Source organism: Chaetodon auriga, chromosome 5 (genome assembly GCF_051107435.1).
Source record: "Chaetodon auriga isolate fChaAug3 chromosome 5, fChaAug3.hap1, whole genome shotgun sequence".
In the NCBI taxonomy this organism is placed as follows: domain Eukaryota; kingdom Metazoa; phylum Chordata; class Actinopteri; order Chaetodontiformes; family Chaetodontidae; genus Chaetodon; species Chaetodon auriga.
In genome coordinates this window covers 27,542,896-27,570,716 of record NC_135078.1, presented here as the reverse complement: position 1 = coordinate 27,570,716, position 27,821 = coordinate 27,542,896, and the positions used below count along the sequence as shown (strand labels likewise).

At 47.4% G+C, this 27,821-nt stretch overlaps 2 protein-coding genes across 6 annotated transcripts in view; both read right to left on the bottom strand.

Moving 5' to 3' along the window:
- hmcn2 (hemicentin 2) overlaps nucleotides 1-10,883 on the bottom strand; it is a 43,020-nt gene extending 32,137 nt beyond the window's left edge. Inside the window, exons 1-15 of the mRNA XM_076730895.1 lie at nucleotides 10,625-10,883; nucleotides 8,875-8,945; nucleotides 8,485-8,643; nucleotides 7,910-8,032; nucleotides 4,231-4,402; nucleotides 4,017-4,123; nucleotides 3,816-3,936; nucleotides 3,470-3,733; nucleotides 3,213-3,357; nucleotides 2,645-2,766; nucleotides 2,127-2,399; nucleotides 1,544-1,685; nucleotides 1,105-1,232; nucleotides 286-399; nucleotides 48-206 (exon numbers count right to left, since the gene is read on the bottom strand). Of these exons, the coding sequence (XP_076587010.1) occupies nucleotides 48-206; nucleotides 286-399; nucleotides 1,105-1,232; nucleotides 1,544-1,685; nucleotides 2,127-2,399; nucleotides 2,645-2,766; nucleotides 3,213-3,357; nucleotides 3,470-3,733; nucleotides 3,816-3,936; nucleotides 4,017-4,123; nucleotides 4,231-4,402; nucleotides 7,910-8,032; nucleotides 8,485-8,643; nucleotides 8,875-8,945; nucleotides 10,625-10,883 (2,359 nt within the window). The remainder of the gene's footprint in view (nucleotides 1-47; nucleotides 207-285; nucleotides 400-1,104; nucleotides 1,233-1,543; nucleotides 1,686-2,126; nucleotides 2,400-2,644; nucleotides 2,767-3,212; nucleotides 3,358-3,469; nucleotides 3,734-3,815; nucleotides 3,937-4,016; nucleotides 4,124-4,230; nucleotides 4,403-7,909; nucleotides 8,033-8,484; nucleotides 8,644-8,874; nucleotides 8,946-10,624) is intronic.
- A 1,459-nt stretch (nucleotides 10,884-12,342) lies between these two features.
- LOC143321069 (neuronal calcium sensor 1) lies at nucleotides 12,343-27,602 on the bottom strand. 5 transcript variants are annotated; one of them, XM_076731188.1, is made up of 10 exons: nucleotides 27,358-27,602; nucleotides 26,685-26,791; nucleotides 25,591-25,733; nucleotides 22,510-22,534; nucleotides 17,410-17,548; nucleotides 15,479-15,557; nucleotides 14,967-15,055; nucleotides 14,813-14,890; nucleotides 14,098-14,205; nucleotides 12,343-13,607 (listed from the first exon to the last, which is right to left on the bottom strand). In XM_076731188.1, the coding sequence occupies exons 3-9, from the start codon at nucleotides 25,652-25,654 to the stop codon at nucleotides 14,107-14,109; spliced, it is 573 nt and encodes a 190-aa protein (XP_076587303.1). In that variant the 5' UTR covers nucleotides 25,655-25,733; nucleotides 26,685-26,791; nucleotides 27,358-27,602; the 3' UTR covers nucleotides 12,343-13,607; nucleotides 14,098-14,106. The 5 variants fall into 5 exon arrangements, with proteins under 5 accessions (XP_076587303.1, XP_076587307.1, XP_076587305.1 ...); XM_076731192.1 differs by having other exon boundaries at nucleotides 12,343-13,666; nucleotides 27,358-27,587; XM_076731190.1 differs by having other exon boundaries at nucleotides 25,591-25,725; nucleotides 27,358-27,587.
- Between the last annotated feature and the right edge of the window lie 219 nt (nucleotides 27,603-27,821).

The window sequence follows — 27,821 nt, the reverse complement described above, 5'->3', positions numbered from 1 at the left end:
TTGAGAGAAAAATAAGCTTTATGTGGAACACCGAAGCGCGGACTCACCTCCAACCTCCAGAGTGACGGTGCCAGCAGAGGTTCCGGCAGAGCTGCTGGCCACACAGCTGTACTGACCGGCGTCCACCTCCTGCACCCCCCGAATGTGCAGGGTGCCGCGATGGACATCCTGCTCGACGAACGGAGCGGAGCCCACCTCAAGCTCACCTGAAACACGCATGAAACAAGCCCAGCGGTCATTTCCTCCGTCTCTCTTACGTCCACACTGTTTGTAACCTTGACTTACCTTTGAACCAGTGGACGAGAGGAGGGGGGACGCCTGTGGCTTGACACTCCAGTGTCGCATCACCACCAACGGAGACAAGCACGGCCTGCTGTGCCACTGTTATCGTGGGCAACTCTGGAAAGAAAGAATTCTTATTTTATTGCAGTTTAACAGATGTGCATGTACTGCTACTATGCATGGAAATAACAGTAAAATAATGTTGCTTAAACACACACTCTCTCACACACACACACACACACACACACACACACACACACACACACACACACACACAGAGTTCTGTGTGAAAGGTGATTCTGGTTCAGGCAGACAGCTGAGCTGAAAGGATGAGATGATCTATCTTACAAGGCTCTCGCAGCCTTGACAGATCAATGTTGTTAAAAATGACATTCAGAGACAAAACTGTGTATAATACCAGCACGCCCCAGGAAAAGGCTGCCACAGTCCATCAGTGTTGAGGTTTCTGTCAGCCTCTAACTGACATGCCATGACGGCAACTTCAGGCCTACAACTGTCAGCACTCACAAAACAAGGAGAGAAAAATATCCCATTGTGTGAGACAGGCCAGCATGTGGCCTCACTCGCTTGCGCTCGACTCTGAGCCGGTGCTCAGCTCACGGTGGATATCTATCATTCACAGAGTGATTCAAAACAAATGCTCCCGAAGAATAATAAACAACGCAGACAAAAGAGTGCTGCTTTATTTGAAGTCTGAAAATTAATTCCAACAGAAATTATCATTCAGCACAGAAATTTGAAAAAACTGCTTCAGATTTTCATCCTCAAACTGACATCTGCGAGAGCGACATCCTGACTTACCTGCAAACGTAAGTGACACAGACTGAGAGGCGGTCCCAGCTTCATTGGTTGCCAGACATGTGTAGTTCCCAGCATCCTCTGGGAGGGCTCCTCTTATGGTCAGAACTCCATGTTGGGTTAGACTCAACCTGTTTCATGCAGGCAACAGAGTTCATGTTTGTTGACTCTCTCTGATTACATGTGCAGATGTTAATCAGCAGTTCATCCCGAAACATTTCTGTTCGTCTTGGGTATCATGAGGGAAATGTTTCTGTGAATATGTATCTTATGCAGACATATAAAGCACTCGTGGTTTGGAAACAATATTTTACATCAGAGGATGTAAAGCTAAGCAGTGATGCAAACAAGATGTGGCAATCGCACATGCAGTTAAAGTGGAAAGTAATGATGTCGGAGACCTCTGCGCCGGAGGTGTTGAGTGGGCTGAGGGTTCCCTTACCTCGGCCGATTAGTGAGGAACATGTTTCCATGGCTCCAGAAGAGCTGGGGAGGGGGGGAGCCGGACGCGGAGCAGACGAGGCGGATCTCATCCCCTCGGGAGAAGGCCTGGTTCTGGGGGTGAACCACCACAGAGGGAGCCTCTATGATTGGAGTCAAACAGAGGCAAAATGCTGACGATGACTCAGGGCCTCGACATGGCTGCATGATGTCATTTATAACTTCCCAATCACAGTTTAACAACAGTAAACTCCTGATGATGTGGGCTACAATGACATTACCAGCGCTCCATGTCTGACTTCATGACTGGGGGATCAGAGTGAGGAAAAGTTGCACATTTATTTGGCTGTTTTTGAAATTCATTGCAAACATCTGAGCGAATGCCCACAATAGAGGCCACACTTTTCAACACGCATCAGTTCTGGCTGATCAGGAACATTTTCTGACGAGGAAGTGCCTCAATCTGACTGCGAGGAGGCTAAGCCAATAATGGAAAACAGATGACGGGGGCCTGAGAGGAGCCATGAGGCCCCGGTGTGTTAAGCGTTTAAGCAGACGACCTGCAGGTTATGGTGCTACCGTACCTGGGACGAGAAGCCACACGGTGATTCTGCTGTCTCCGTGGGCATTGGTGGCCACACAGCGGTACTCCCCAGCATCCTGAGTCCGCACCCCGCTGATTTGCAAGGACCCGTCGGACAGCAACCTCACCCTCCCTGCTCGGGCCCGGATGGTACGACCCGCTCGGTCCCAGGTCAAGTTATGGCGCATGGAGCCTTCCACCTGGCAGGACAGCACAGCCACGCCGCCCACGGAGGAAGTCACATTCACCGCCGGCTTCAGCACCGGAGGAGGCTCTGTTTTTTAACACAAGCAAAACATCAAACTGGCGTTATCAGCGGTGAACAAACAGTGCAGAAATAGTTTAGTTTCTTAGAAATGTTTGTGTTGGCGTGTTTCGCATCATGTTGATGTTTCAGCCACGAATGGGAAATAAAAAACGGCTGGAACTCCGTTCAAAGCCTTGCTGCGACTGTGATGCATGCAGCCAGAACATCTAAGGAGGTGTGTGTGCTTGCATTGTTTTATGTGTGTGACATACCTCTAACAGTCAACTGTGTTAAGGCGCGTCCCTGTCCAGCGCTGCTCTGTGCTATGCACTCATACAGGCCTTCGTCCTCAGCTGAAGCGTGGGCTATCTCCCATGATGCTATGGCAGAGTTCCTGACACAATGACATGCTTGGCTCGTTAGCTGCAGTATGACAACAAGATCCTATTTTACATCATATTCAATTACTAACTCTGGCACACACACACTGGGAATAGTTTTCACCACAAGTCAGCTTCACTTCATGAACGTAATTCAAAGCAGAGTGTCAACACCAAGAAAGAATAGGCGCTTTGTTAATTATTCAAGATGACACAATCGAATATGTAATGTTCACGAAATTGAATGTGTGTACCAGTTTCCTGACAGATGAGCCAATAAAACACAAGAGTGTAGCAGAACTAATGTTTTACAGGCATGCTCACTGGTAAGAGTAGTGAGTGACCTAATTAGTGTTTTTTACAGCAGTTAATGGGTGCATGAAGCTGCAGCATCTGAGGAAATCTGAAGGAAGGTGAGCCAAATGTTACAGGCTGCCGAGCAAAGAGAGGAAAGACTCACTGGAAGAACTTCTCCTCTCCCAGTGTAATCCCATTTCTGGTAAATCTTAGCCTGTAGGGAATGTCACTCTCCACCGAGCAGCCAATCACAGCGGGCTGCATGTAGAAGCCCTTCACCACATCAGGCATGCTCACAACTGGGGGATCTACACAAGGGAGGAAGCAAAGGTTAAAGGTCAACAGAGAGATTGATGAGGTGTGAGAGACACTGTGGAGTTGCTTTAGGGACATGCGTCTGCAGGAAGGGGGTTGTCTCGCCTGGAACGATGTTGGTGTAGGAGACACTGGACAGCCTCTGGAAGCGGTAGCCCTCCTCGTCTTTGCCTGTCACCTTGATGAAGAAGCTCTGGGAGGGGGTGCGGAACTCCGGGAGACTCCACAGTCCTTGCTGGCCGAGGTCAGAGGGCATGGGCACGGGGATCGTGCGCAAGGAGCGGCCCGAGCCGGACATGAGCTCCACATGGCTCAGCTGACCCGGAGGCTTCAGGCCTGTGCATTTCAGCAAAACGTGGGCCGGAAGTCCTGAGAGAAGAAGAAAGATTGTCATGAGGTCATCCTCCGCAGGTGCTCTAACTCAAGAAGCTAACAGAAACAAGTCCGGCACCTTTTATTGGCCTCTCTCTGGTGTGGTTGAACTCTGAAACAGGTACGCTGGAAAAGCCGGCCCGGAAGTCTAGATTGCTGACTCCTGTGACCCTCAGAGTGTGGCGCCCGCTGCAGCTCACCTTCAGGAGCAAAGCAATAGCATTCAGTTAGCCCATTGTCATAAAGTAGTCAGAGAAACATATAGTCAGCAGAGCAGTACCTTCAGTTTCCAGGCCCCGGGTCTGGGAAACTTCAGGTTGACGACACGAGCAGAGTTGGGAATGTTCAGCAGCTCTTTTAGGCCCTGCTCCACGCCAACTACACGACCTAAGAAAACAGAACCACAACTCTTCAGTGTAAAATCCCTCATTTAGGAGGACGGAACATCTTGTGAATGAACATGGCAGCAAATAAAACAGCATTAACGTGTCTACCGAAGGGATCGCTGAGCTCGATTTGTGGTGCTGGTCCACTGAGTGACACGGTGACCTCTCGAAGACTGGGGTCAAAGGGCACTTCCCACTTGTTCTCAAGGGCGCCATCGTGGTTGGAGGACAGCAGGTGGACCTTCATGGCCTGAACTGTCTCCTCAACCCACTTTAAAACCTACAGGAAGAGAAAAACACCTTCACAGAACCGTAACAGAGCGACATCACGCTGACGGAGACACACGCATCAGTGGACGAGGCTGGGACCCATCAAACGCAAACCGATCCCTCTCGACAGCGAGGACGAGGACAGGAAGGACACGACTGTGACCTTCCCCTGAAAGTCCCCACCAACCTCCTCCCCACCCAAGCAGCAGGCTGCTCTTTGTCTCCGGACTATTCTTACATCGCAGAAGTATTCCTCAGAGGGATTTTGCCTAAACAAAGGAAAAGTGAAGCAGCTCAACTGTCAAAGTGATAACATACAGTTTTCTGCACTCTCAAGCATGTATTCCCAGAAGAGTGTCTCTCACAGTGGAAGTCTGTCATGCAGCGGTCCCCCTCCTGCAGCACAGCTTTTATGAATCATAACTCTTCTTCCTCAGCATAGAGAGCAGTGGATGGATGGGGGGGTTGCTTTGTTTTAGATTTACAGTTAAACTGTGTATTCCACAGTATCAACCTGACTTACATGTGGGATCATTTACGGACAGAAACAGCTGGCAGCTTCCCATTTGTCTGTAGAATTGGTTAAGCTTATGAAGCCAGATGAGGTCAGACTGTGACACGTTAGGATTACAGGAGGCTCACTTCTTAAATGAGTCATTCCACCAGTCAGAGCAAAGATTACCCAAAGTCTGACATAATGGTTGACAGTTTGATTATATTTAATGGCAAAAACAATCATTATGTAGACGATAATGTTCCTCGGTGGCTCTCCACTGAAATATCTGACAATGCAGAGGTTCAGTTCTCACAAGTGCTTGAGCTTCTGGGTATAATCATTATCAAAGTACGGAGCATGAATACAGTTTTCCTTTTGTTTTCTCCAAAATGAAAACAGAAGCAGTAAAGCCCACTGATATTTCACAGTCTCATTTCAGTGGCCACAGCGGACCAACAGTCTTCCATCTTCCAAATACTTAACAAGCAACTGCTGTCTAGTATTTGTTTTGACCTCATACGCAGAGGCATTATGGCTGAGCTGCATCTGTAATGAAACAAACTGAAAACATTTCTGCAGCGGGATCTTGCAGACGGAGCCAACGGCAACACATTTGAAGACATTTATGAAAAGGAGCAAAAACTGAAACAAGGAAAGTCTTTGATAATTTAATTATCAGGCCTTCGCTTTTTGTCTGTCGGGTCCGCTGGGTGCTGACAGCAGCTGGTTCCTCTCGCTGTTTTACAACTGGAAACAGCTGTAATGTCTGCCACATGTGCAGCCATCACCAGCAGAGCAGGAAACTGCTACGAAGTGACCTACATCTGCCCCAGGATAGAGTCCATTTCTTATGCAAGAGCGCAGAGAGGAGTGGGCATTACTCTGCCCTCAGACCTCAGATAAAAGCAAGTGGAGTGCAGAGATGGGACGACTTGCTGTCCGGGCCACGGTGGGTCTGGAGGAGCACGCTGAGCTCTGCAGCCACTCCCTGTCTCAACCACTGGGAATGCAGAGGATCTGAAGTGCTGTGAAACCTCATCCGGCATGTCTCAGTTGAACGGGCTTACAGGGCTGTTACAGGAAGGACCCCCCTCTGCTATTCATAGACGCATGACAGATGGGCCGGAGAAGACGGGTTAGCTAAGGCTGGGGTGATGCTGTATTCCCCTCACTCATCCAGGTACAACACCTGCAAAAGAACAGGCCGTGCTGTGGTCAAGCCAGCAGCTTGACGCAGTGTGTGGGGGTCAGCTAGCCCTTACCCAGGTTTAAAAACCACAATTTTCAGGATGATGTTCCACTACAAATAAAGGTTACTAGAGTGAATCAGTCCCAGATGGAGCCCTGCTCTTTCTGCGTGGGAGTTTCCACACACCTGCTGAGGCTCTACCTGCTACAGGTGGGCTGTATTTAAGAGAAGAGGCTAAAACATAGATGGTGCCTTTGTGTAGCACTGGAAACAAGGAAGACGTCCGTCTGACAACCATTACCAGCCTCTTAACTCACTACTGCATCCATGTAATGAGGAAACCAGAAGGCCCGTGTTATGAATGACTCTTCAAGGCACTTCAGTTGAGTGTATGTGCAGCTTGCTGGGTAGAAGCACACAACAACGGGCCATATCCCGCTGCAAAGCTGCATCTTCATTACATGCTGCTCTCAAATCCCGTTTCTGTCTGCAAGCAGGAACCACAGCGGACATTATGCGGAAGCTAAAGCATCACAGCCCTCGTTTTTGATCAGCGCTTCAGGCTACCAATGACTAAGGACGGCATTGGTACCATGAGGAGCACAGATCGTGGGCCAAGTCTGACAGCACATTAGCAAAGCTTTCTTGTACACGCTCTTGTTAGCTTATCCTCTTGTTAATCATAAGCAGTCATTTTTAAAGAGCGGAGAGAGTGTGATATGCAGAGCTGACAATGAGCTGTTGTGCGAGGACTTGGAGCCAACTCCACTGGGCAGCTGTGTTGGAAGGAGGGAGGCCATGACAGATCATATCCTGGGATTAGAGAGTAAAATAAGCAGTCTGTTTTCCCTCCACCCTCGCCCCACGGAGACCACAAAAAGATTTTGTGTATTTGATTTGGCTGCACTTTATTAAACTGCTATTAAGACGGAATATTTTGGTTAGATTTATACTACTTCTGAGGTTTTTAAGGATTAAAGGATTTGCATTAATTTGGTAAAAGCATGCCACCCAAGTGCTATAATCACACAGGTCTAAAAAGGACTGACACAGTAATTCAATGTGGATCCAAGAAAACTACGTTCATAAGCATGCACATGTTTACATGTAATGTAAAGTACATTAAGAACATGTCAAAATACTTTAGGCTACATTAGCACAAAGCCATGAGCGGTTGAGGTGTGAGGGCTACAGTCAATTGCGTCTGTTATTCCCTTAATACTGCAACACAAAAATGACATTCAAACACTCCTTAAACAGCTGGCGGGATTATGGAGTGATAATGAACCGAGCTGCCACACACACAGGCATTATATGTTTAGCTACATGCGAGCATGACTTGACAGGAAACAGACCCATGCACACGCACACAAACACATCTGAGTTCAGAGGTTCAGTGGGCCACCGGCGCACAGAGCTGCTGGCCTCGGCTCAGCGCTGCCCAGCCGCCTCCTGTGCTGACATGCAGGATACCAGTGTCTCTTCCAGAGGAAACTCTGGCTTCTTTTACGTCTGCCTGGGAAGTGAGCCCTGCTGTCTTTGGCTTCTGAGACAGGGCTTCCGTTACATGCTGCTTCCGATATAAAAGAGCCACTCGCCCGTATCATATGACCAGGAAGTTCAATATCAGCTTTGGAATTATTTGATTACTGTTAATGAAATCGCTATTATTACATCAGGAGGTCAAACAGGGTTTGTGTCTCTCTTCCTCCTGCTGTTCTTCATCATTAGCTGCTATCACCCCTTTTCATACAACTGAATTCTACTTTAAGAAACGTTTTTTTTATGTACGTGCAGGTTTAATGAAGCCTTGGTCAGTGCCATGCTCTCACCTCGTTGACCTGCTGCTTGTCCAGGTGAAAGATCTGTCCAGAGGAGGTGGCAGCGATCTCCTCATAAGCCCTGTAGCCAGGCTGAGAGCGGTCCCCACAGTCCCCGGTCAACACAAATACCACCTGGGAACGAAGGGGGCAGGAGAGTTAAGAGGATTACTACTGTGCAGTGTTTGCTTTCTGCAGACTCGCTTTCAGTTGGCTCCAAAGTGACGCTAATGCTCATTGTCATGCTTCACGTAGAGGCTGAGAGCAACTTTGAAGAAACTCGGGGAACTTCATTGGAATGTAGATCTTTCACAGCATGCCGCTGTATTCCTTTTGTGAGGGCATGTGACAAATGCAAAGACACTCAAAACTCTGTGGGACTGGCATTCAAAGCCGTAAATGTACCATTTTCCTGCTAACGACACCAGACTTAAGAAATGCATGCACACATTTGTTGTATCATTCTCATCCAGACTGAAGTTGATATTTGACATTAGTAAAATACAACATTGGCCTGATGCAGTGTTTATGTCTCCAGCCCTGATCTGTGGCGTCCTCACTACCCTGCACAGCGTCTCAGACTGTACCTGCGACTGACGGAGCTGCACCAGCTGCAGAACATCTCTTTTCAGGCGGTAGTCTTTGGCTCTGGCGTCAGTGAAGACGTAGATGAAGGATCCAGGCAGGGAAACCTCCAAGGCTTTCTTTATGGCTCCTATACTCATCTCAGGACAGTCGCCCCCACCCTGGGTGACAGAATCACACATGATCAGATACTGCTGGAGGAAATAAACTTTAAATATCGTACTTTAAACTTCGTTCCTTTGGATTTTATACTCGAACAACCGTCATGTTTCAGCTGTGCCGAGGACATGAGTTAAAGCAAACGTTAATATTTAAATTAAAAATCGCACAGGCCTGCTTAAAGCGAGGTCCCAGTCCTATACGATAATCAGCTCATGTGTTCTGGTTCCCACCTGGACGAACAGCTCTTGCAGATCCTGCTGGAACTTCTTTGGGTCGGTGGTGATAGACACGGGGCCGATATCTGCGGGGTTGGAGAGGTATGTCATCAAAGCTCCAAAACAGAGACTCAGAAAGAAAGAACAAAATCAAATCAGCTCAGTAAGAGATGTTGTGGTTGCTATACAGCAGCGTACGGCTAACAATAATCATTCAGATCGAATGAGGGCTTAGGTCTAACTTGTCTGGATTTTCCTTCAAACTAAACAGAACAACAAATCAGAACAAAGGATTAAGCGGTCCCCTCTCAGCAGTCCAGCCTCTGAAAACAGAGACAAAGCATCTGCAGCCTCAAAATTCCTCCTAAGCCCGCACAGTCTAATTTATCAGGTCCACAGCGATGCCCTGTAGCTTTTGTGCAAGACATGAATATCAATCACACACTCGGCACAGCACAGGAGACTGGAGCTCCGATAAAAATACAATGTTCAGGCTTTGTTTTACACAAATCTGGCCAAAGTTTGGATGACGACAGAGGAATCATTTTCTGCAGCAGTAGTCGGTGTTTTCTACTGGCCGTCGTCCTCGGGACTCAAGCAGCAGCGGCAGCAGAGGCCAGCATGATGGATAAGGGCCTGTCAGGACCTGACACTTACTTGGAGGCCTTCTGGGGCCAATCGATGGAGTAGTAAACATTAACCAATGCACAGAGAATGAATTGTTTTCGCTATGGAACGTTGTTGTCTATAAACATAAGCCATTCATTCTAATTACTCCAGAGAAGACCCTCATCAGGTAGGGTGGAGCCTCGTGATTTCTCTGCCTCTGTGCTTGTTATTCCAACTGTCAAATACCATTTTGAAGTGTCATTGTGAGAGTAATGATACAGAGCTTGCAGCCGTGTGTCAAGCTGATGACATTTCTAACTCGCTCTCAATCTATTTTCCAACAGCGGAGGCTTTCAAGTCCCTGTCTGCTCCTCGTGAGTGACGGTAAAACACTGACAGCTCCGTCACGCCTCTTTGTCAGCCACCGTGGCTTCTATGCAATCTTAGGAGTTTACAAGGTCCCCAAGGGCAGGGCACATTAAACACAGACACAATGTGTGGTGTTAGTGCACCCACCTCCCCTCCCCTGGCTGGATAAACTGGGGGCTACGAGGGTTTTCCGGAGGTTTGGATGCAGGAGAGGGGTGGGGTGAGTAGGGGGAGATTGGGGTAATTACACACAAGCAGACAGCATATGCTTCTCATCAGTGCTCAAACACCCTCCCCCATTAGAGCACTCTTATTTTCAAGCTGTAGCTTTCCCATACAGGAGGACAGATGCGGGGGGTTGAAGAGTCTTACCTGTCCCACAGACCCCTCGCTCTAAACGCTCACATATTCCTGCTCCATGTTTGACTTCAGTGTGCTGCTGCATGGACGTGGGCTTCTACTGGAACACAACCTGTGCTACAGGTTCAAACATGTGCTGCACTTTGCTCTTTCTGTGATCTTTTAGAGTTAAACTGAATTTACTAAAGTGTAAGTGACAGCTGCAGGGGGAAAGAAACCTGAACCCATGCCGAAAATGCTGAGTTTGTAATAAAGCTGAAAGAAGGCTACTGTGCTGCCTGGATCTGGCAAAACCATCTGACAATTTTGGCTGATTCGTTAAATGCTGCAATAACTCACAAACACGTAAAGAATTCAGGGCGACCACACTCACAAAAAGTGCAAATATTGTGTTGCAGCTCATTCAGAGAGCGGTGTGTAGGAGTACCTGGGTCATGGAAGGGGACCAGGACAAAGTTTTTAATGGGTCTGGTCCTCCGGTTGAGGGTCTTCTCCAGGATCCGTGAGGCGCCCTCTATCACCTGTTTCAGATCGTCGTACATGGAGCCGGTAACATCGAACACAAAGGCCAGGGTCGAGGCGCTGTCACCGGATCCATCATCCTCCTCAGCCCGGGGGACTGCCAACAGCCTGTGCGCGCTGATACAGAGCGCCAGGACGAGGCACTTTAACAAGACGCCGGTCATTTTTTAGGTTTACTGCATCTGTCTGCTGGAATGAGGCGAATCACATAAACAAAAGTAAAAGAAAGTTTTCAAAAGTTTAGATTTCAAAGCAGTTCAGCATGGGACGGCTTCCAGTCGGCAGAAAAAAGGTTTTTGGAACAGCACGGCTCAGCTGAAACTCATCAAAATCCAGAGTAAACGCTTCCACGGGAGAACATCCGTGCGTAAAGTTTGGAGGAGCGTGTGGACTGGCTCTGCGTTGGAGAGCCCCTGGAGAGCTGGTGCTCTGACGCTTCAAACGGGGGCGGAGATGGGTATTAAAAGGTTCCCGAGACCCAACCTGATTTGTGTGTGCGTGTGCGTGTGTGTGTGCGCGCACCGCGACCCCACTGTGACTTCCAGGCTTTAACCCTACCCAGCATTCCCCTCCGCAACACGGTTTTCGAGGTGGGCCCCCAGAGACGCGGTTTTTAGCAGCTTTACGCACATTACTGGCGGAGTCTGGAGTCTGTATTCTGGACATGCCGAGAACATTGTCTCAGCAACAGCCTCGTTTTTATAAATAGCCATCGTTTATATTCAGCTGACACCAATCTAATTTTATACACAGCCCACCCTGAGAAATATCCCCTTGGCATATGAATGGGTGGAATAGCTTGACGTGCCACACAGAAATGTCACTGTCCCTTTCCACTTTGCTGCTGATCTGGAGAGAAATATGTTATTGATGATTTAAATATTATTCTTACGCACTTGAAGTGTAGCTATGCCATGTCTTGTCTAAAGAGATCAGACCTCGAGAGGAAGTCAGGCCTGATCTAACAGTAAGAATGTAAATAATTGAGAGTCTTCTTCCAAAGAAGTGGTGAGGACCCAGAATATTTCTGAACTGGTCGTTGTGTCTTTTGCTTTAGCTACAGATGCTACATTTGGAACGTGTATAGAATACAAAGGGAATCAAAGATGGACCGGGCAAAGCTCCGTCAACCCTCCTGACCCCCCCCCCCTTGATATCACCTGCGTGCGTCTTTGATGAGAAGAAAACAGGTCTGAGCAGGCCCAGTGAGCAGACAGACCCCAGCTTTTACACAAAAACCACTGAGCTACCTCATTACCGCACCCATCAATGCCAAGACTTGACACCTTTATGCAGCTCATTGTTCATTATACAACCACACAGGCAGGCTCACACTGCCGAGGGAGCTGGCATGTAAGATTCTGTGTTTCAAAGCATGACACGAGCTCAACGTGGCATTTCTCCCTGTTAGTGAAGCAGCTTAGGGCAATGCTGGACTCATATTTTAAATATAATGCATTTGGGTGTGTGAGGTATTGGACTATTATCACGACATGGGATTCTTAAGGAAAGTTGAACGTTTGCAAACACATATTTGACCCACATTAAATGACAGCTCCTTCAAGAACTCTCACATAAAATATTCATTTAAATACAATGACTAAGAATACAGCGATAGGAAAGTTAGCCACGTAAATGCATTTTATTCTGTGCTCTTACACCGTTAATCAACAGGTAAATGACATTTATCATTTAGTAAATTATCATTTGCATAAGGCATAAAGTCAGTGAAGCTGATAAAAACATCTTAATGCTGTAACTGAAACAGTCCAAGAATGAGAAAAAGGCATCATCACATGCTCTGGCCTTGCACGGGACAAATACAAAGTAGACGACTGCAACCACAGAGCTCGCAAAAGCTTTACAACCAGAATTGATGTCTGTTTGTGCCTCTCAATGACCAGGGCTTTGTGTGCGCTGAGGGTGGAGTATGATGCTCTCAAAAGACATAATGAGCCTCAATTCAGATGCAAGCTGTGAGAATACACCGTGTTGCTTGGTGCATGTCGTTCAGGATGTGGCTGTGCAACACTGCAGACACTAAACGCTCGTGCTACTGGGGAAGTGAAAACACAAAGGGATGCACAGACTGCAAACGCAGTAAAATACTCCATAGAAAACTCCCCGCTCCTCCAACGCTCTTCTTCAAATAAAAACCGTTCTCTCAGGCAAAGGAAACTTCAGAGTGTGAGAAACCAAATCAATCCCACAATAATCATGAAAAACAGTGCAATACAATTCAACACCCTTGATAAAAAATAAAACTTCATTCCATACTTATGAGTAAAATTCCCATAAACGCAGCAAAGCAGAAAATAAATTAACAGTATATTTACATTATACAATATACACTATACTGCTCTGTAACTTGAAGTTAGTGTTCATGTCATCACCATATAACACATTTTTCCAGATTCTCCAGAGTTCGGAGTCGGTCCTCGAGGCGATGAAGCACAGTTCCTCTGAGCGGCTCACGCGCCTCCTCGGCTTTACAGTACGTGAACAAGACGCACACGAACATCTCAGAGGGAATTCAGTTCCTTGGACAGTCCATGGGGAAATCACAACACTGCGCTTGCAGAAATGCTGGTACACAGTCCACAACACTCAAGTGTGTACGCGGTGCCACATAGCTGTAGAAGCACGGATAAATGACTGAGGGCTTTGCTGACATGTTTGAATTCTCCGTCACATCAGAGGATATATTTGCTTACGATCCTTACTGGAAATGTAGACGAACAGCTACTTGACACAGATGCCGTACAGCCATGTGACAAAGGTTTGCAGTCCACATCTGGGTGAGCAAGTTAAATGTGGCTTCCTCCGTTACAGGTATGATGGTGCTGGATTGGCGTGTAACACGCAGGAGGATGCTGAGCTGGATCCATCTGAGAAGTTGTGAGAATGATGACCAGTGAATAGACACCACTAAGCGGTGTCATGAAACCTGGGTGTGTTCAGAACATGCAAGACAATCGCTAAACAGAGCCGCTGCTTGACTAAAATATGTCTTCACAAGCTCACTTCACAGTTGACAAAACACTGAGCAGGATGTCAGCAACAATTGGCAGCGGCTGGTGCATTACATTAGGCAGTGAGAGGAGAGGGCTGTCTCGCTCTTCACTCAGCACTGCAAGACTATTTGATTGCCAGCAAACAAGTGGGCCATATTGAATAATTCATAAGAACAAACTGAGAGCAGAAAGTGGCTTCTTCACTTTGGTTTTCAGCCCACAGACTGAACCTCTCTTCTTTTATTCTTTGCCATGTTGAAATAGGAATTACTCGGTATTATCTTGGAGCTGAAGGAGGCCCGGGAATTGAAAATCACCCAGGCAGAGAAGTATGCAGGTAGTAGCTCATTAATACCCCACTCACCTTACATTCCTACACAAGTCCATCATAGAGAGACAGAGCCTGAACAATAGAGGGGTCTGCCTTTGAACCCTCCTGAAACTCCTGCAGAGTCAGCTTCCCGTCAGCATTCTGGAAGCAGAACATGAGACAAAGTGAACCTGAAGCCCTTTAATGCTCTGACACAAAGCTTCCAGCAGGGGGCAAAAGAGGCTCTTGTGCTAACTTGCTCCTGTTGGGCTGATCTCTGGTTCAGTGCTCTTGGATTGTGGCCACTCTCTGCCAATACAAATCACTAAGTGCTGCTGTGCTGCACAGCTAGTCCGGGCTGATCTTGGCGGCGGTGGGATGACGAACACACCCATGCAGGCTGCGTCTCAGCTTTCACTAAAGCTGAGTAGATTCTTGGGGCCGAGGGAGTTGGCATTAGCACCGAGGGCTAGTGGTGGAGGAGACTATATATGATGTTTATAGACTGCAGGCGGTGTTAGTGACGCGGTGATGGCTGCAGCTAACAGCTCTAAACTTAACAGCGTCCATATCAAAGCCCCGAGGGTGGCAACAAAGGCAGATTCAGTCCCCTTAATGGAAAACTAATGATCATTACTGCTCTTGTATCCATGTCAGGCAGCGTTTGAGGCTAAACTGTAGGAAGTGACATCAAATGCAGCAACTAGTGCTTTAACTTTGCTCCCATCATCTCAGTCTTTTGATATTACTTCAGTATTAAAATACTGACCTTGTCCATCATTGCAAAAATACGGTCGACTCGCTTTTCTGGTGTGTTTTCTTCTTCTGGCAGCTCCACAGTGTTCCCCTAAGAAACACCATCATTACGTTTTGTTCCATTCAAATAACTGAGACGCACACGTCTAATGTTTGGAAAAACTTACCACCATCTGATAAATGGCATCCACGATGTTCAGCATCTCATCTCGAGTGATGTAGCCGTCGTTATCGAGGTCATATAATTTAAAAGCCCCTGTGCAGAGAAAGATGGTAAAACACGTGTTAGAGCACACAGAGATCAGAGCGCTGCTGTGGCTTCAAAAGCTAAAACAGCAGATTATATTAAACTGCATATTTTCATGCATTACAAAGCGCACAGTGTTTGGTGTCTTTGGAGGTGGTGAAAACTGAGCAGCGGCCTTCACGGCTGCGACAGTGGATGTAAATCCCGATCGCACTGTGTTTCTAGGCTGATCTATTTTTACAAAAGGTTGTCAACATGTTGGGTCACGACCCCCAGGTTGTAGAAGCCGCCTGTATCTTGCTAATAATCTGCTGTTTGCTGCTCTCCAGGAAGCCAGCGGTCCTCTTTCATTTGCAATGCGAGGTAGTCAATCCTAAATCCTGTCATTTAAATGTCAAAAAGAGGAGGAGAAATGGGGGTGCATCTTCTTACATCTCAGCTTCTCATCTAGAGTCCCTCGAGAAGTCACAGACAAGGCCTGGATGAACTCGGAGAACTCGATGCGTCCATCCTGCAGAGACAAGGGGGGGGGGGGAATGGCCCGGAGACAAAATGAGCATCTTACTTCACATCTTGCTGTACTTTCACGAGCTCCTTGCTGCTCTTTCATTGTGTCCTTGCTGTATTCTGCTGAAAATGGGGCCAGACGCTTGCTCCAAGTCAGCTGCTATTTTTGCCCTGCACCTGGCTCTCTCCTGAGGCACAAATATGTCACCTCTGGTCATTAGTAAGATGGATGCTACGGGCTCATGGTCTCAAAGTTACAGCACACAAACAAGCAGTGTGTATTCGGGGTGAGGATCCACATGAATGGACGGTGCCGATAATTCTGTCTGACATGGTAGAAGCTGTCCCCCTCTGCCACGTATTTCCTCTCAGCTTTGTTAGAATCCCGTGCACTGATTTTTACCACAGAGGCTCAAAAAATCCAATTACCCTCCCAAACTGGAGGCCTTCAGCGTTGGTCTGCGAGGCCGCGCTGCGCGGCGGAGAGGAACGTCTGCTAACGCGGATGATAATCAAATATGAAACGAAAGTGGCTCAAATGCAGCTAATTCAGAGCAACTCATCAAGTTATGACCTCCAGCCTCAAGCAACTGCAGCAGCCGCACTCAAATCAAACTGAGGCGCTGCATCAAAAATTCCACTTACTTTCTAAGTGAATGCATTGAAAATGAACTTCCTGCTGGTGGAGCCTTCAGGATTTCAGACATTATTCTCACCAGACACTGAAGGATCGCCTCACAAGAGCATTCTGCTGCAACAGCTGGCTACCTGTAAGCGTCCACCAACAGCTCGTCGTAGCCTCGGGTTCAGCTAACTTTATCTCTACCAGACATCTGACCAGCCAGGTAATGCTGAAGTCATGCACTGCTGATTACATAAGTCATAAAAAGTGTTAAGATCAATGCATTCTCTAACTACGGGGTGCCCATCGCTAATGAAGGTCATAGATAAACATCAGACGGAGGGGTTGTCTGATCCTCCAACACAAAGCCTCTTAACTGAAGTCAATAAACCTCCAGGGGCTCGCCAACATCCAAGGAGCTGTCATCTATACTTTGTCTTCCTGAGCACCGTCTGAATAATCTTGTACAGCTGCAATGAGGTGGATTACTCCACACAAATGTAGCCTGTAACAATTTGGCCTTGTTAAAACTTGTTTTATTGCCGTATCCTGAAATCCGTCGAGGATGTGCCCCTCATTCATAAAAAGAATCAAATGCATGCACAGCTTTGGAAAGAAACGCTGGCATCCGCTCTTAAAAACTGATTTCTGGAGTTCGGATTATGTGTTACTATGGATGCTGTGACTCATCTTCAGTCCTCTGTTCAGAGGACAGAATCATCTGTGCTGTTGAAATATCATAATAATATAATGACTGACAGAATGATTTCAGTGTGTGCAGGGCTTTGACTTTCAATACGTGCAAGCTTATAGCTTACAGCCACCAAAAAAAGGAACAAAAAGCACATTCAGAGATGAAACGTGGAATCTCCAACATGTCCTTATGTTGTATATCTGGATTAAACCTTAGCCTGGATTGTTAAAAGCGGCTTTCATCAAAAAGGGGTTTAATTAATGAACCTTTTTCTATATACACACCTGATAGTCTGCAGGCCTGCAAAGAGAGCTCAGCAGTGAAATGAATAGTATTTCTGTACCACGCTGCCCTTTTATTCTGTGCAGCCTGTGACTGAAAGGAGGACCTCTGCCGCTTCTAACATCGTGTTCCTCATCCGGCAGCTTCCCCGCACAAACAGCCACTGTCACACTATTTCTTTGTCACGCTGAAGCAACAAAGGTAGCTGAACAGTCTTTTCTGCCTTCTAACAGGACAATACAAGTCGTGATTACAAACCTTATTCTCATCAAACACGTTGAAGACAAAGGAGGCGAACTTGGTGGGATCCCCGAAAGGAAAGAACTGCTTGTAGATCTTCTGAAAGCCCACCGCGTCCAGCTGCCCGCTCGGACAATCCTTAATGAAGCCTTTGTACCTGAAAAGCGAAGCACAGATGGAGATGATTTCAAGAGTTTAACCATCATTTAGCATAGAATGAAAACACACGATGAAGACCAGAGTGGACAAAGGTGAAGACACCTCCTGACGTCCACTGCAGCCGTTCCTGCTTCAGCTTGAAAGCAGGCGCTGCGTCGAAAAGGTAAAGTGCAAAGCTATTTGTCTCATTCACAGATAAGAAGATCGCCTTAATCCAATAGCAAGCCCAGAGTGGTTAACTCTAATCAAATTACTCTCTAGTCCTCTTTTGATAATATGCGTGGCTGATAGATAAGCCTGAGAGCTTCCCCTCGTCCCTGGAAATGACACATCTAGAGGGCGACTTAATATCTCTATTAGCCTAAATATAGAAGCATCTCATAAGCAATTTCAAGCGCAGTCACTCAAAGGTAGGCGGCTTTTTGTATGGCTTCATAAAGGAGCCTCAAAGTCTAACGTGACTGTAACAGCACAGGGAGGGTGGAGCAGAGCGTTAGCCTTTATAAAAATAAATGCTAGATGGGCAGGAGAAGGATAGCAGGAAAATAATAACACTCTAGTTATAAAAAGCTTCGCAAAAAGCTTTTGCTCTTGATCAACAGCAAAAATGACGCAAGCTCACACGAGGGAGCGCCGCGTGTTCGCCTGTGATTCAGTTAACGCCGCTCAAAAATAAGGCCGGGCTGTAATTACGGCCAGAGAGAGAGAGGGAGAGAGGGAGAGAGAGAGAGAGAGAGAGAGAGAGAGAGAGAGAGAGAGAGGGAGAGAGAGAGAGAGAGAGAGAGAGAGAGACAGAGGGAGAGGGAGAGAGAGGGAGAGAGAGGGAGAGAGAGAGGGAGGGGGAGAGAGAGAGAGAGAGAGAGACAGAGGGAGAGGGAGAGAGAGAGAGAGAGAGGGAGACGGCGCTCTGATGAAGAATGAAGGCCAAGGCAGATCTCTTCCACTCCGGCTCCTCACTCTTAAACTCTTTACTTTTAATCTGCCTTGGAGATAATGAAGCAGCTCCATACAGTCAAAGAGACGCTTTGAGGAGCAGCTGGAAGAAAGTTCAGCGAGAAGAGAGGCGAGAGGAGAGCAGAGGCATGTAATTCTCACGTCTGAATTATGTGCAGATATGCAGGGAAGTGGAAGCCTCGCTCGCTGTCATGCAGAGAGGAGAATACACCCTGATTGGTATTCAAAGTGCACAGCACATAATGCATATCGTAATCCAAAGACGACCCACTTCACCTGAATTCTTTCATTTTTAATGTGTGACTATGGGATGTCATAGGCTGAGAGGTGCTGCATGGCATACGTACTGTACATACAGTATGCAGGTTTCAGTGCAGTATACAGTAAGGACTGTTGATGGCAAAAACAAGTGTATTTCTGAAGTATTTGTACTAAAGGCGCCTATTCTTTGTTCACAGGTGAAGACATGCTGATGCTCATCTCTCTGCTCTTTGAGCTGTATGTTCTCTTTTCTTTGCAAACACATTGAGTGAAATGTTCAAACTGGGGTCAAATTGCTTGTATGTGCACACACACTAGGCCAATAAAGCCAATTCTGCTTCTGATGGTGGATTCTTATTGGTTGGCGGGCCTCTCCTCAGTATACACTGTGGATCCTGGATCCTGTGGATCCTGTGCTGTATGGGAGGACTGTCCCACTGTAGGCTGTTTGAAGCACAGCGTTGTTGATGGCATGGCTCTTGATTCAATTAATCACTACACTGGTTATATGCTTTCGGAGTATTTATAGCTTGATTAGCTAGCAGGCTAATTTTTCTGTAGAGCTGCACCTCTGCGACTGACCGATGGGTTTCCATGTTTGTTGATGAGGACATTAAAGTCCACACAGACGCCGAAGCGAGCGTCGGTCCTTCTCTGCTGACTGAAGTCACAGTGGTGACATTAACTATGAGCTTCACAGGAAGTGGCCATGGTCACCTCAGGTGGGTCAAATATCAGCCAGTGTTCGTTTCTCACTGACTAAACTGAACTGAATCCAGTCCTGATAAATCTGCTGATCGCAGACGAGCACGTTTGCTGGTAACTCACAGAAACGAGTTTCTGGTTGGAACTCGACTTGTTGACGTAAACGATGGCTGTGAAGAGCTTTCAGCATCCTGCATCGCACTGACAGCAGGATGAATTAAAACACAGACAGGAATGAGGGACAGACCAGGTGAGCGACGTGGTCCAGGTGTCCTGATTAAGACCCTGTGAGGTCCAAACAGGTCTGCAGCCTGAAGCATCGGGAGGAGTGCTGCTCCCTGTGGCTCTGAAGGAGCTGCCCGAAGTCTGTTTCTTATGAGTCACTCAGCTTCATGGACCTCTTTAATACAACTTTTCCTTTGCCTGAGACGCCTGAAGAAGTTTTACGACTAGTTTTTACAAAAAGCATCACACATGAAGATTACAGAGCAGCGAATTAAAAGAGCATCGTTTTGCTCGTCTGTAACACTGTCGGAGTGATGCAGAAGAACCACAGATATCAGTGAAGTCTTATCTTAAAGTCCCAAACACCTGGAAACAGACTGACGTGTGAACGTAGAGCAGATCATTTCAGCTGTTAACGGATGATTTCCTGATCATAGTGAAGGCTCGCTCACGTCATACACGGCTTTATTTCATCTCATGGTTATTATACTTCATCATATTTTAAGTTTTAAATGGTATATATTTAGATAATTTACTTAAATCTGCAACTTAATATGTGTTTTGTTGAATTATGTTGTTGTTTATACCTGTTAAATTTAACTTCCTGGTTGATTTGAGTGTTTTTTACACTATCTTTGTCACATCAAAATTTAAGCGATTCTTTTCAAAAACTAGTCAACTTATTTCTTTAAGTGAAGAACTAAAATCAGCTGTTATAGAGTTTATTGGATTGTTTAACTCTTAAAAAAATAAGTCAGTACTGGTTGAGCTCCAGTGAAACTCTTCAATATGCACTTAAAGTTTTGATTTATCAAAGACTTCCTGGCACTGAAATGTTATTTTCCCTCTTCAGCGGGTCGACAGTCACATTAATTTGCTTTACTTGGCATAAAGTCATCCACATTTAACGTAAGACCAGTGGACCTACATTAGCAGAAGACTCATACAGAGCACACTGATGCAGTACAAACACTCTGTACCACCGCAGACGTGTTTGTCCAATGTCAGCTCGTCATCAGTCATAATCAGAATCACCTTCATCTGCCAACAACACATCACGTACAAGAAACCGTCGTGGTGACACTGGTGCTAAGACACACACAGCCAGGCTGTACTTGCAGTAGTGCAGTGATGCAGCTCCACAGTGTGCTCGCAGGGACGCAGCAGACGTGACATTGTGCTTCAGACCACACCGGGGAGCCAGCATGAAGATAAAGTATTTATTACTGGCACTGGTTCCCACTTCTTGGCATCTACCTCGGTGGTTTGCTAAAGAGTTGTGCAGGATGTTTCTCTTGCTCCTGCCTCGCTGGCAGGAACATCACTGCGCTATGGCATTTTGTTATTGATTTCAGGTGAGCCTCGAGCATACTAATGATGTTCCCTTGGAGGAGAATTAGAAAGGGGAACGAATTTAATGCACAACACAGGCATTTATCTAACCCTGCTAATTCTTCTGTGTCTGTGCCTGTGCTCTAATTACACGCCATCTGGCATTTCCCCTGGTAAAATTCCCTCTCATCCCTCACACTCAGCCGTGTTGATTGCTGCTGATCTTCAAGTGAGGACTCATGCAAACTTTCCTGTGAAAGACAGCGAGAGCGATGATGAGCTAGCTGGCTGCACAGCCGGGGGGGCGGAGGTTTAGGGGGTGGGGGGTATTCCGCCCCGGTGCACTCAGGCAGCCCCAGAGACAGGCCAGCTCGAAAGGCTCTGGACAAGCCAGTGCCCAGTGATCTCTAATGCTGCTGCTGCTGCTGCTGCTGCTGCTGCTGCTGCTGCTGCATGGCTGTGAATGTGCCCTGACTCCTTCCCCCCGTAAACCCCCCTAACAGGGGACGAGAACAGTGGCTGGCTCTCGAGGCAGAGCTCTTTTCATGCATGCAAAATTAGGTCGTGAAATGCAAAACCAACGCAGGAGAACTGAAGTGTGAACATGGAAGAGTGATCACTTTATTACAGTGCTCCCTCCTCTGATATGCACTATTCTCTGTGCTTCATTTTCAAAGAAACAATAGACCAAAAGCAGCGTGCGGCGCACAAAAGAGACGACTACGCTCGTGCTTGAATCATCTCTGTAAATAAAGATGCATTGTCTCGTATCTGCGTGCTGGCGGTTGTCAAATTGCGCCTTCAGAAAAGCATTCAGAAATTCACACCTTAACAGCAACGATCAGTCGCAGCACAGCTCTGTGGCGCCTCCTGGCCTGAGGTGTCTCTGTTTCATGACTGTGTTTCATTACGATGTATGTGGGAACACAGCACAACACTGTGACTACATGCTGGGACCCTCTGTGCGAGGTTGGTGCAGGTCACGCTGACTAACGGGTACAAAATCTGACAGGAAGGATTACTAATCAGCGACCTCGTGGACGCGCCGCGGCCGTGGAGTCATGAAGTGCCTGAAAGTGAGACAACCTTATGCCCCCGCCGTTCTGCCGTTACCAGACATCCCTTTTGGAAACAGAGCAAAAAGGCCGTGGAGGAATGCATCATGGGAATGTTTGTATCAGTGTTATCAGCCCTCAAAGTCATTCGGTCTCAGTCAGGCTTCAAAGTCATTCTATTTTCAGAACTCGTCTGTCTTCAGGGCAGAGTGACGGAGACGGCTTCAAATCAGCTATCAAACAAATAGTAAACACTGTCCACGAAGTCAAGAAGGCAAACCCTGGCAAAATATATCAGAGCGTTTGGCAAGCAGGTCGAGATAAGACCTCCTGACTGCTGCGAGCTTTTCCAGTAAAGACACAATTGCTAATATGTGATTAGCATCACAGGAGGAGTGAAAAATGAAAAATGAATGCACACACTTACCACTGCTGCACCTCTTTCTCTGTAACTGTAAGAGAAATAAAGAGTGACATTAGCTTGGAGGAAAACTTCGGCTGTCCTAGAAAAAAGTAGCTTGCTGTTAGACACCACAGAGGACATGAGTAGCAGCAGTGTTAATCATCCTGGCCCCATCCTTTCAAACACACGTCTTCTGGCTTTACCAGAAATACTCGACAGTATGCAATTACTGGAGAGCAGCCACGTTCAGTTGAGCGTAGTGTAGTCCATTGATTCTAGCAGACTATCAGAGCAGATGAATAATAATTTCTCCTGGCCGGTGTAGTAGAGAACAAGTGGGCGTAAACCCCAGAGAGCCACTAAAAGACAAACAAGGCCGAGGGAATGAAGGTCAGCCACATATTTAAGAAAGAGCACAGTTGAGGAGGCAGGATGTGTTATCATGCCCACACAAACACTATTATCTGCCAGTATCTAATCAACCAATCCCTCACGGCTTCCAATGTCTCTTTACTTTCTCTCAAGTAACCAAAGCAATTTTCGGCCTCTGGGCCCCTGGGGTTGCTAATGAAAACAGGGGCTGGGAATCAATAGCATTACTTTAACCAGGTGTTCCTCTGAGAGACGCTTTCTGAATTCACGCCGCTGTAAGTCTGAGGAAGGCTGCCGACACTTCTGCGGAGCCTCGAGCAAAGCAAGAGCTTATAAATGACCAACAGCTCGTTAGTTAATCGATAATTTCTTCTTCTGTAATGTTTAACCCTGAGCAACTCAGAGTCTTGGTTACCACAAAGTTTACACCCAGGAAACAAAGGAAACCACCAGTTTCATGCCAAAACATTGACTCACCACAAATAAGACATTTTTGAGCGAAATAAATGAAATCATTCAACACCCTCACACTGCAGGAGGCCGGTCGGGTATTTAAAATCATTCTCATAAAAAGGGCGAAAAGGCTTCTTTGTGAACGCTTAAGCATGAGATCTGTTCATGTGTTCATAATGTGACTCCTGCAGCGCTGGAGCGGGATCACACGGAGGCTATCGATGAGCGCAGCGGGTCAGGTAGCCTCCGCCTGCATATATCTCAGCCTCAATTTGTTCTGCTCAGCATTTCACCGAGGAGCCCATCGTCACGTGACCCGTTCCTGGGCAATAAATGTCAGGGTCAATCTCACGACTGTCAGCCGAGCCAAGCTACCATTAAATTGGCCTCAAAAGTCAATGTAGTCAAAAATTGAGGCAATTTACCATGGCTACCGTTTAATAAAAAAAATTTATTACATAACTCAGTCAGAGGCAATGGGCAATAATGCAATCAGCACGGTGCAGGAGAGTGCAGGGCCCACTCAGCCGCTCGGCCCTCCAGGGTCTGCTAGAACACATCCAGCTCGCACTCTGTCACTGCGAGCATCCTCACGGCTTTGACAACCTACAAAATCATCATGCTATTACATGGGCCCAGTCTACATCCTGCAGACTTTTTAATGGGACCGCTGGTCTTTCTATGTGACGCCAGGAGTCGTTTGGAAAAGCGTTTCTGGGTTGAATTAAGCTCTCTTAAAGAGCAGGTGAGGCTGATTCCCTGCAGTTTTCACTGAGAGCGGTGCGCAGCTTAATGTTGTCTCAGGCCGGAAAGTGTTTAAAATATCCTTTTTCTCATGAAGACGCTTCGTTTTTAAAGCTACAACAAAGCAGAAGACAGATATTCTTAAACAGGCTGTTTTTCGGGCCTGCTCACGTTGGTTTCCTGTCAGCGCTGAGGACAATTTGCAGAGAAAAAACACCCAACTTCAAATACAAAAAGACACATATGCACAGAGAAAATGTACAAAGTCCCCAATCTGTCAAGAACCAAAGGAAAGCGGTGGCTAAAATGGCAGACAAAGCTTCTCATGGGAGAGCAGGAGAAAGAGGCAACAGGATGAAGGAAACAGAAACGAGAGAGTCTCAAGTAAGGAAACAGCAGAACAAGGAGAATGATCGCGCTGGGAGAGAAAGCTCGGTGCCCCTCTCAGCGATGCTAACCAGATAAGATCCTAATTATACTATTCCATTCCCTGCTCAAAGAGGGCAATTAGGGGATAAAGCGAGAGAGACAGGGCGAAAGGGTAGGAGAGAGAGAGAGAGAGGAGAGGACAGCAGCGAGCAGCCCAGCCCAGCACGAAGCCCAATCTTCCTCCACAGCAATTTCCTGCCACAACAGCCTTCCGTGGTTCTGCTGTGGAGAGACCCACCACACAAATAACACTGTCATTAAGCAGCCAATGGATGTCAACTCCCACCCACACCTGCACACTCTGCTGCTCAAATAATAATAATAACGCCGTGCTCCAGAAATAACACACAAATGATTAATATAGTGCCTTCAGAACAGACGTCGCTGAGGTAATTACAAATGCAATCTGGCTGAACACTGAGGAGGAATTTTTTTTTTTTTGCTCGGCAGGAGCTCATCAGCACAGAAGTTAGTGCTACCAAGGTGAGAAAAGAGAAAGCTGTCAATTTGTTCTGACAGGTCGACAGAAACAACGTGAATACGTGCAGTGCTGCAGACTCACTCCAGCATCTCACTCCAGTCCATTCCTGCCGTTTATGATTGTGGAGTGTTTATTCTATATCCGTCTCTGTGTGCATTTAAAAAGACAAAGAGGGTCCACAGTCTGCATGTGAAGCCACGTCCTCCTCGCTCTGATACAAGCTCAGCATCCATATTCATAAATCCCTTCAGCGTGATTTAAACATGCTGATTAGAAGTTTTGCCAAACCTTAACCAATCACAACTTGCTGCACAACATTTAGATGTAAATTTAAATCAATCGGGGGGGGGGGGGGCTCGGTCCCAGCTGACATTTAGTTGTCGCTCTGTTCTGTCGATAACAAGAAACTGGTGTAGAATCCCAACACGTCCCAGCAGGCAGGACTGCATCTACTGTACAGCCTGTATGGGACGCAGTGGGAAAACAGAGGCTTTCAAAACTGCAGCGAAAACATGTCTTTGTCTTTTAACTTTGACCAGAAAGGACTCTTTCTTCTCATACGGGCTAGCTGAACGGTTTGTGCAGGATTTTCTTTGCAGAGACGAGCAGAAAGAAAAACTACTCACAGTAGGTTTTCCTCGTCAACTCCTCCACCACCTCTGGCTTGAGCTTGCTGTTTGATTTGCCCATGATCTTCAGCTCTCCTCCACACCTCCAAATCCACCTTGGCACGCAGCACCTGGCACTACCTCCTCTCCAGCCTGCTCCTCTGCCAAAAACATACACAAACGTGGGCCAGTTCAGGTGCGATGACACCGGAGAAACAAGAGAAACACACTTTTGTTTTGGTTTGGAAGGAAGAAAAGCAACTCCCATTCAAGCTACGTGAGTCTATGGCCGCGTGCACTTCGCTCTAGCTGCAGTCATGATCTGCTCAGTCATCGGCCCCGGCGCTCCAGACAGGCGAGTCAAACCCCAGGGGCCCTGCGAGGAAGGGCCGGCAGGTTGTTGAGTCTATATGAGCGCCGCTGAGTGCCTATGCGACCGCCTCATTTCTTCACAGCAGCCCGTGGGCGAAGAGTGGCGTTTGGATGCGTTGCTACCTTCGTCCTTGGATACAAGAGTCACTCAGAGGCTGGGTTAAGCACTCCCTCACAGTCATTCTCTGTTCTTCTCACTCCTCCCACCCCTCCTTTCCCACCACTATCTCTATTGCTCTGGGTAAGTTACTGTAGAGAAGAATCCTCCCTCTCGACAGCTGAGATAAGGAGGTGTGTAAACTAAAACACGACGAACAGAGGCCGCCTTGGATGCACCCCGCTGCACTTTGCACTCACACTGTTGACTCTAATCCCTGGAATTTATACAGAGCAGACACAATAGTTTAAAAACAAGTAAAAGGTTTCAGTAATAATTTATGGAAAGCAGAAAAGAAGCGAGGTCTCCGCGCAGCTCCGGATGCCAGCTGAAAGGAGATCTGGTCTTGCTCTTAAAATAAGTGTGTGAGCTGTCTTACAGGCGGATTTGAGGAGTGACAGTTTTCTTTTCTTCTCTGTTCTGACTCATAATTCTCCCTCTTTCCTGGCCTCACGACAGCATGTTGTGGTGATTTCCTCCTCTCTGTCACAGCAGACAGGAGATGAGGGATAATGGAATTTCTCTGTATCACGGGTCTGGTGTTGCCATGTCTAACCACCGAGTAGGAAAGTAGTGTGTGCACCTTCACTGCGAACATCTGCTCTCCATCGCGTCCACGGCCGGTGATGTCCTTCTGAGGGATGCCACGCCGGTGATCACCATCTTGTGTTCTTGAGTAAGACTGAGACACTACGAGAATAAACAGACAGATCAGTCACAAAGGAGCATTTGCTGCGTTTTGAGGGCCTGGTTTGTCACCTAAAGCCAGACACATGAGCACTGGACTGGAAAAACACTCAAAACAGACAACGACCTTTCCACTGTCTGCCAAAGCTGCAGGACTGAGCCGCCAGGCAGGGCTCAATGTGGAGCAGGAGGGGGCTATTATTAAAGTGAACCGCTTGAAATGAGCTCAGTTTAAAGCAAATGAACCGCAAGTCTCACAAATGATCGATTCGAGGCTCGGGAAAGCAGGAGGAAGCCGCACACCTGGATTCATGACCAGTGATCGGCTGGACGGACGCATGCGGCAGCGCTTTGTTCGCAGGTGTCCACGTTTGTTTTGGCTGAGGAGTAAACGCAGACAGTGGCGGCAGCAGCAGGTGGGATGTTGCCAGGCAGCACCATAGCAACACTCAGTTTATGGCTACAGAACAGCCGCTCCGGTGCGCGGAGCTCGCGGTCCGTATCATTCACCGTCCGTTCGTTCGTTACGCACGCCGCCGCTCAGAGCTACAAAAACACGGAAAACTCACCTTGACAGAAACAAAAGCTGCTCCGCGTGCAGAGGCTTCGGGGCTTTACCTGAGCCGCACGCAAAGTCCCAAAGAGCGGAGAGTCCGACGCCGCGTTCCTCCGCCGAGTTCCGGAGCGACTCGCTGCTGCGCGGATGGCCGTCCGTGCCGCCGCCGTCAGGAGTGACGTTGCTGCTGGCCACGACCAGCGGAGCCCGGTGCCAGAGACGCTGACGTCGCTGCCGGTGCTCACACTGAGTCTTTGTGTGCTTTAAAGACGCTGCACACGTGCGGTCTGTGCGGCGGAGGGTCAGTCCCCCAGAAGCCCCCCTGAGCCACGTTCTGCTTCTCAGGCAGTTTGAAGACACTTTAGGTGATTTTAGTTTGTTTTTCATCATGTTGTGACTGGAGGCGCTTTACCTTTTTATCAGCTACCTGTAATTAATGATCAATTAATTACGTTACTCCCATCTTAGGACATTGTT

Coding starts and splice junctions, on each gene's coding strand:
- LOC143321069 (XM_076731189.1), bottom strand. CDS start 25,840: ATGGGAGTTGCTTTTCTTCCTTCCAAACCAAAACAAAAGTGTGTTTCT. Junction 14,891..14,966: donor ATGCCATTTATCAGATGGTG/GTAAGTTTTTCC, acceptor GGTGTTTCTTAG/GGGAACACTGTGGAGCTGCC. Junction 14,206..14,812: donor TTTTTGCAATGATGGACAAG/GTCAGTATTTTA, acceptor TTCTGCTTCCAG/AATGCTGACGGGAAGCTGAC.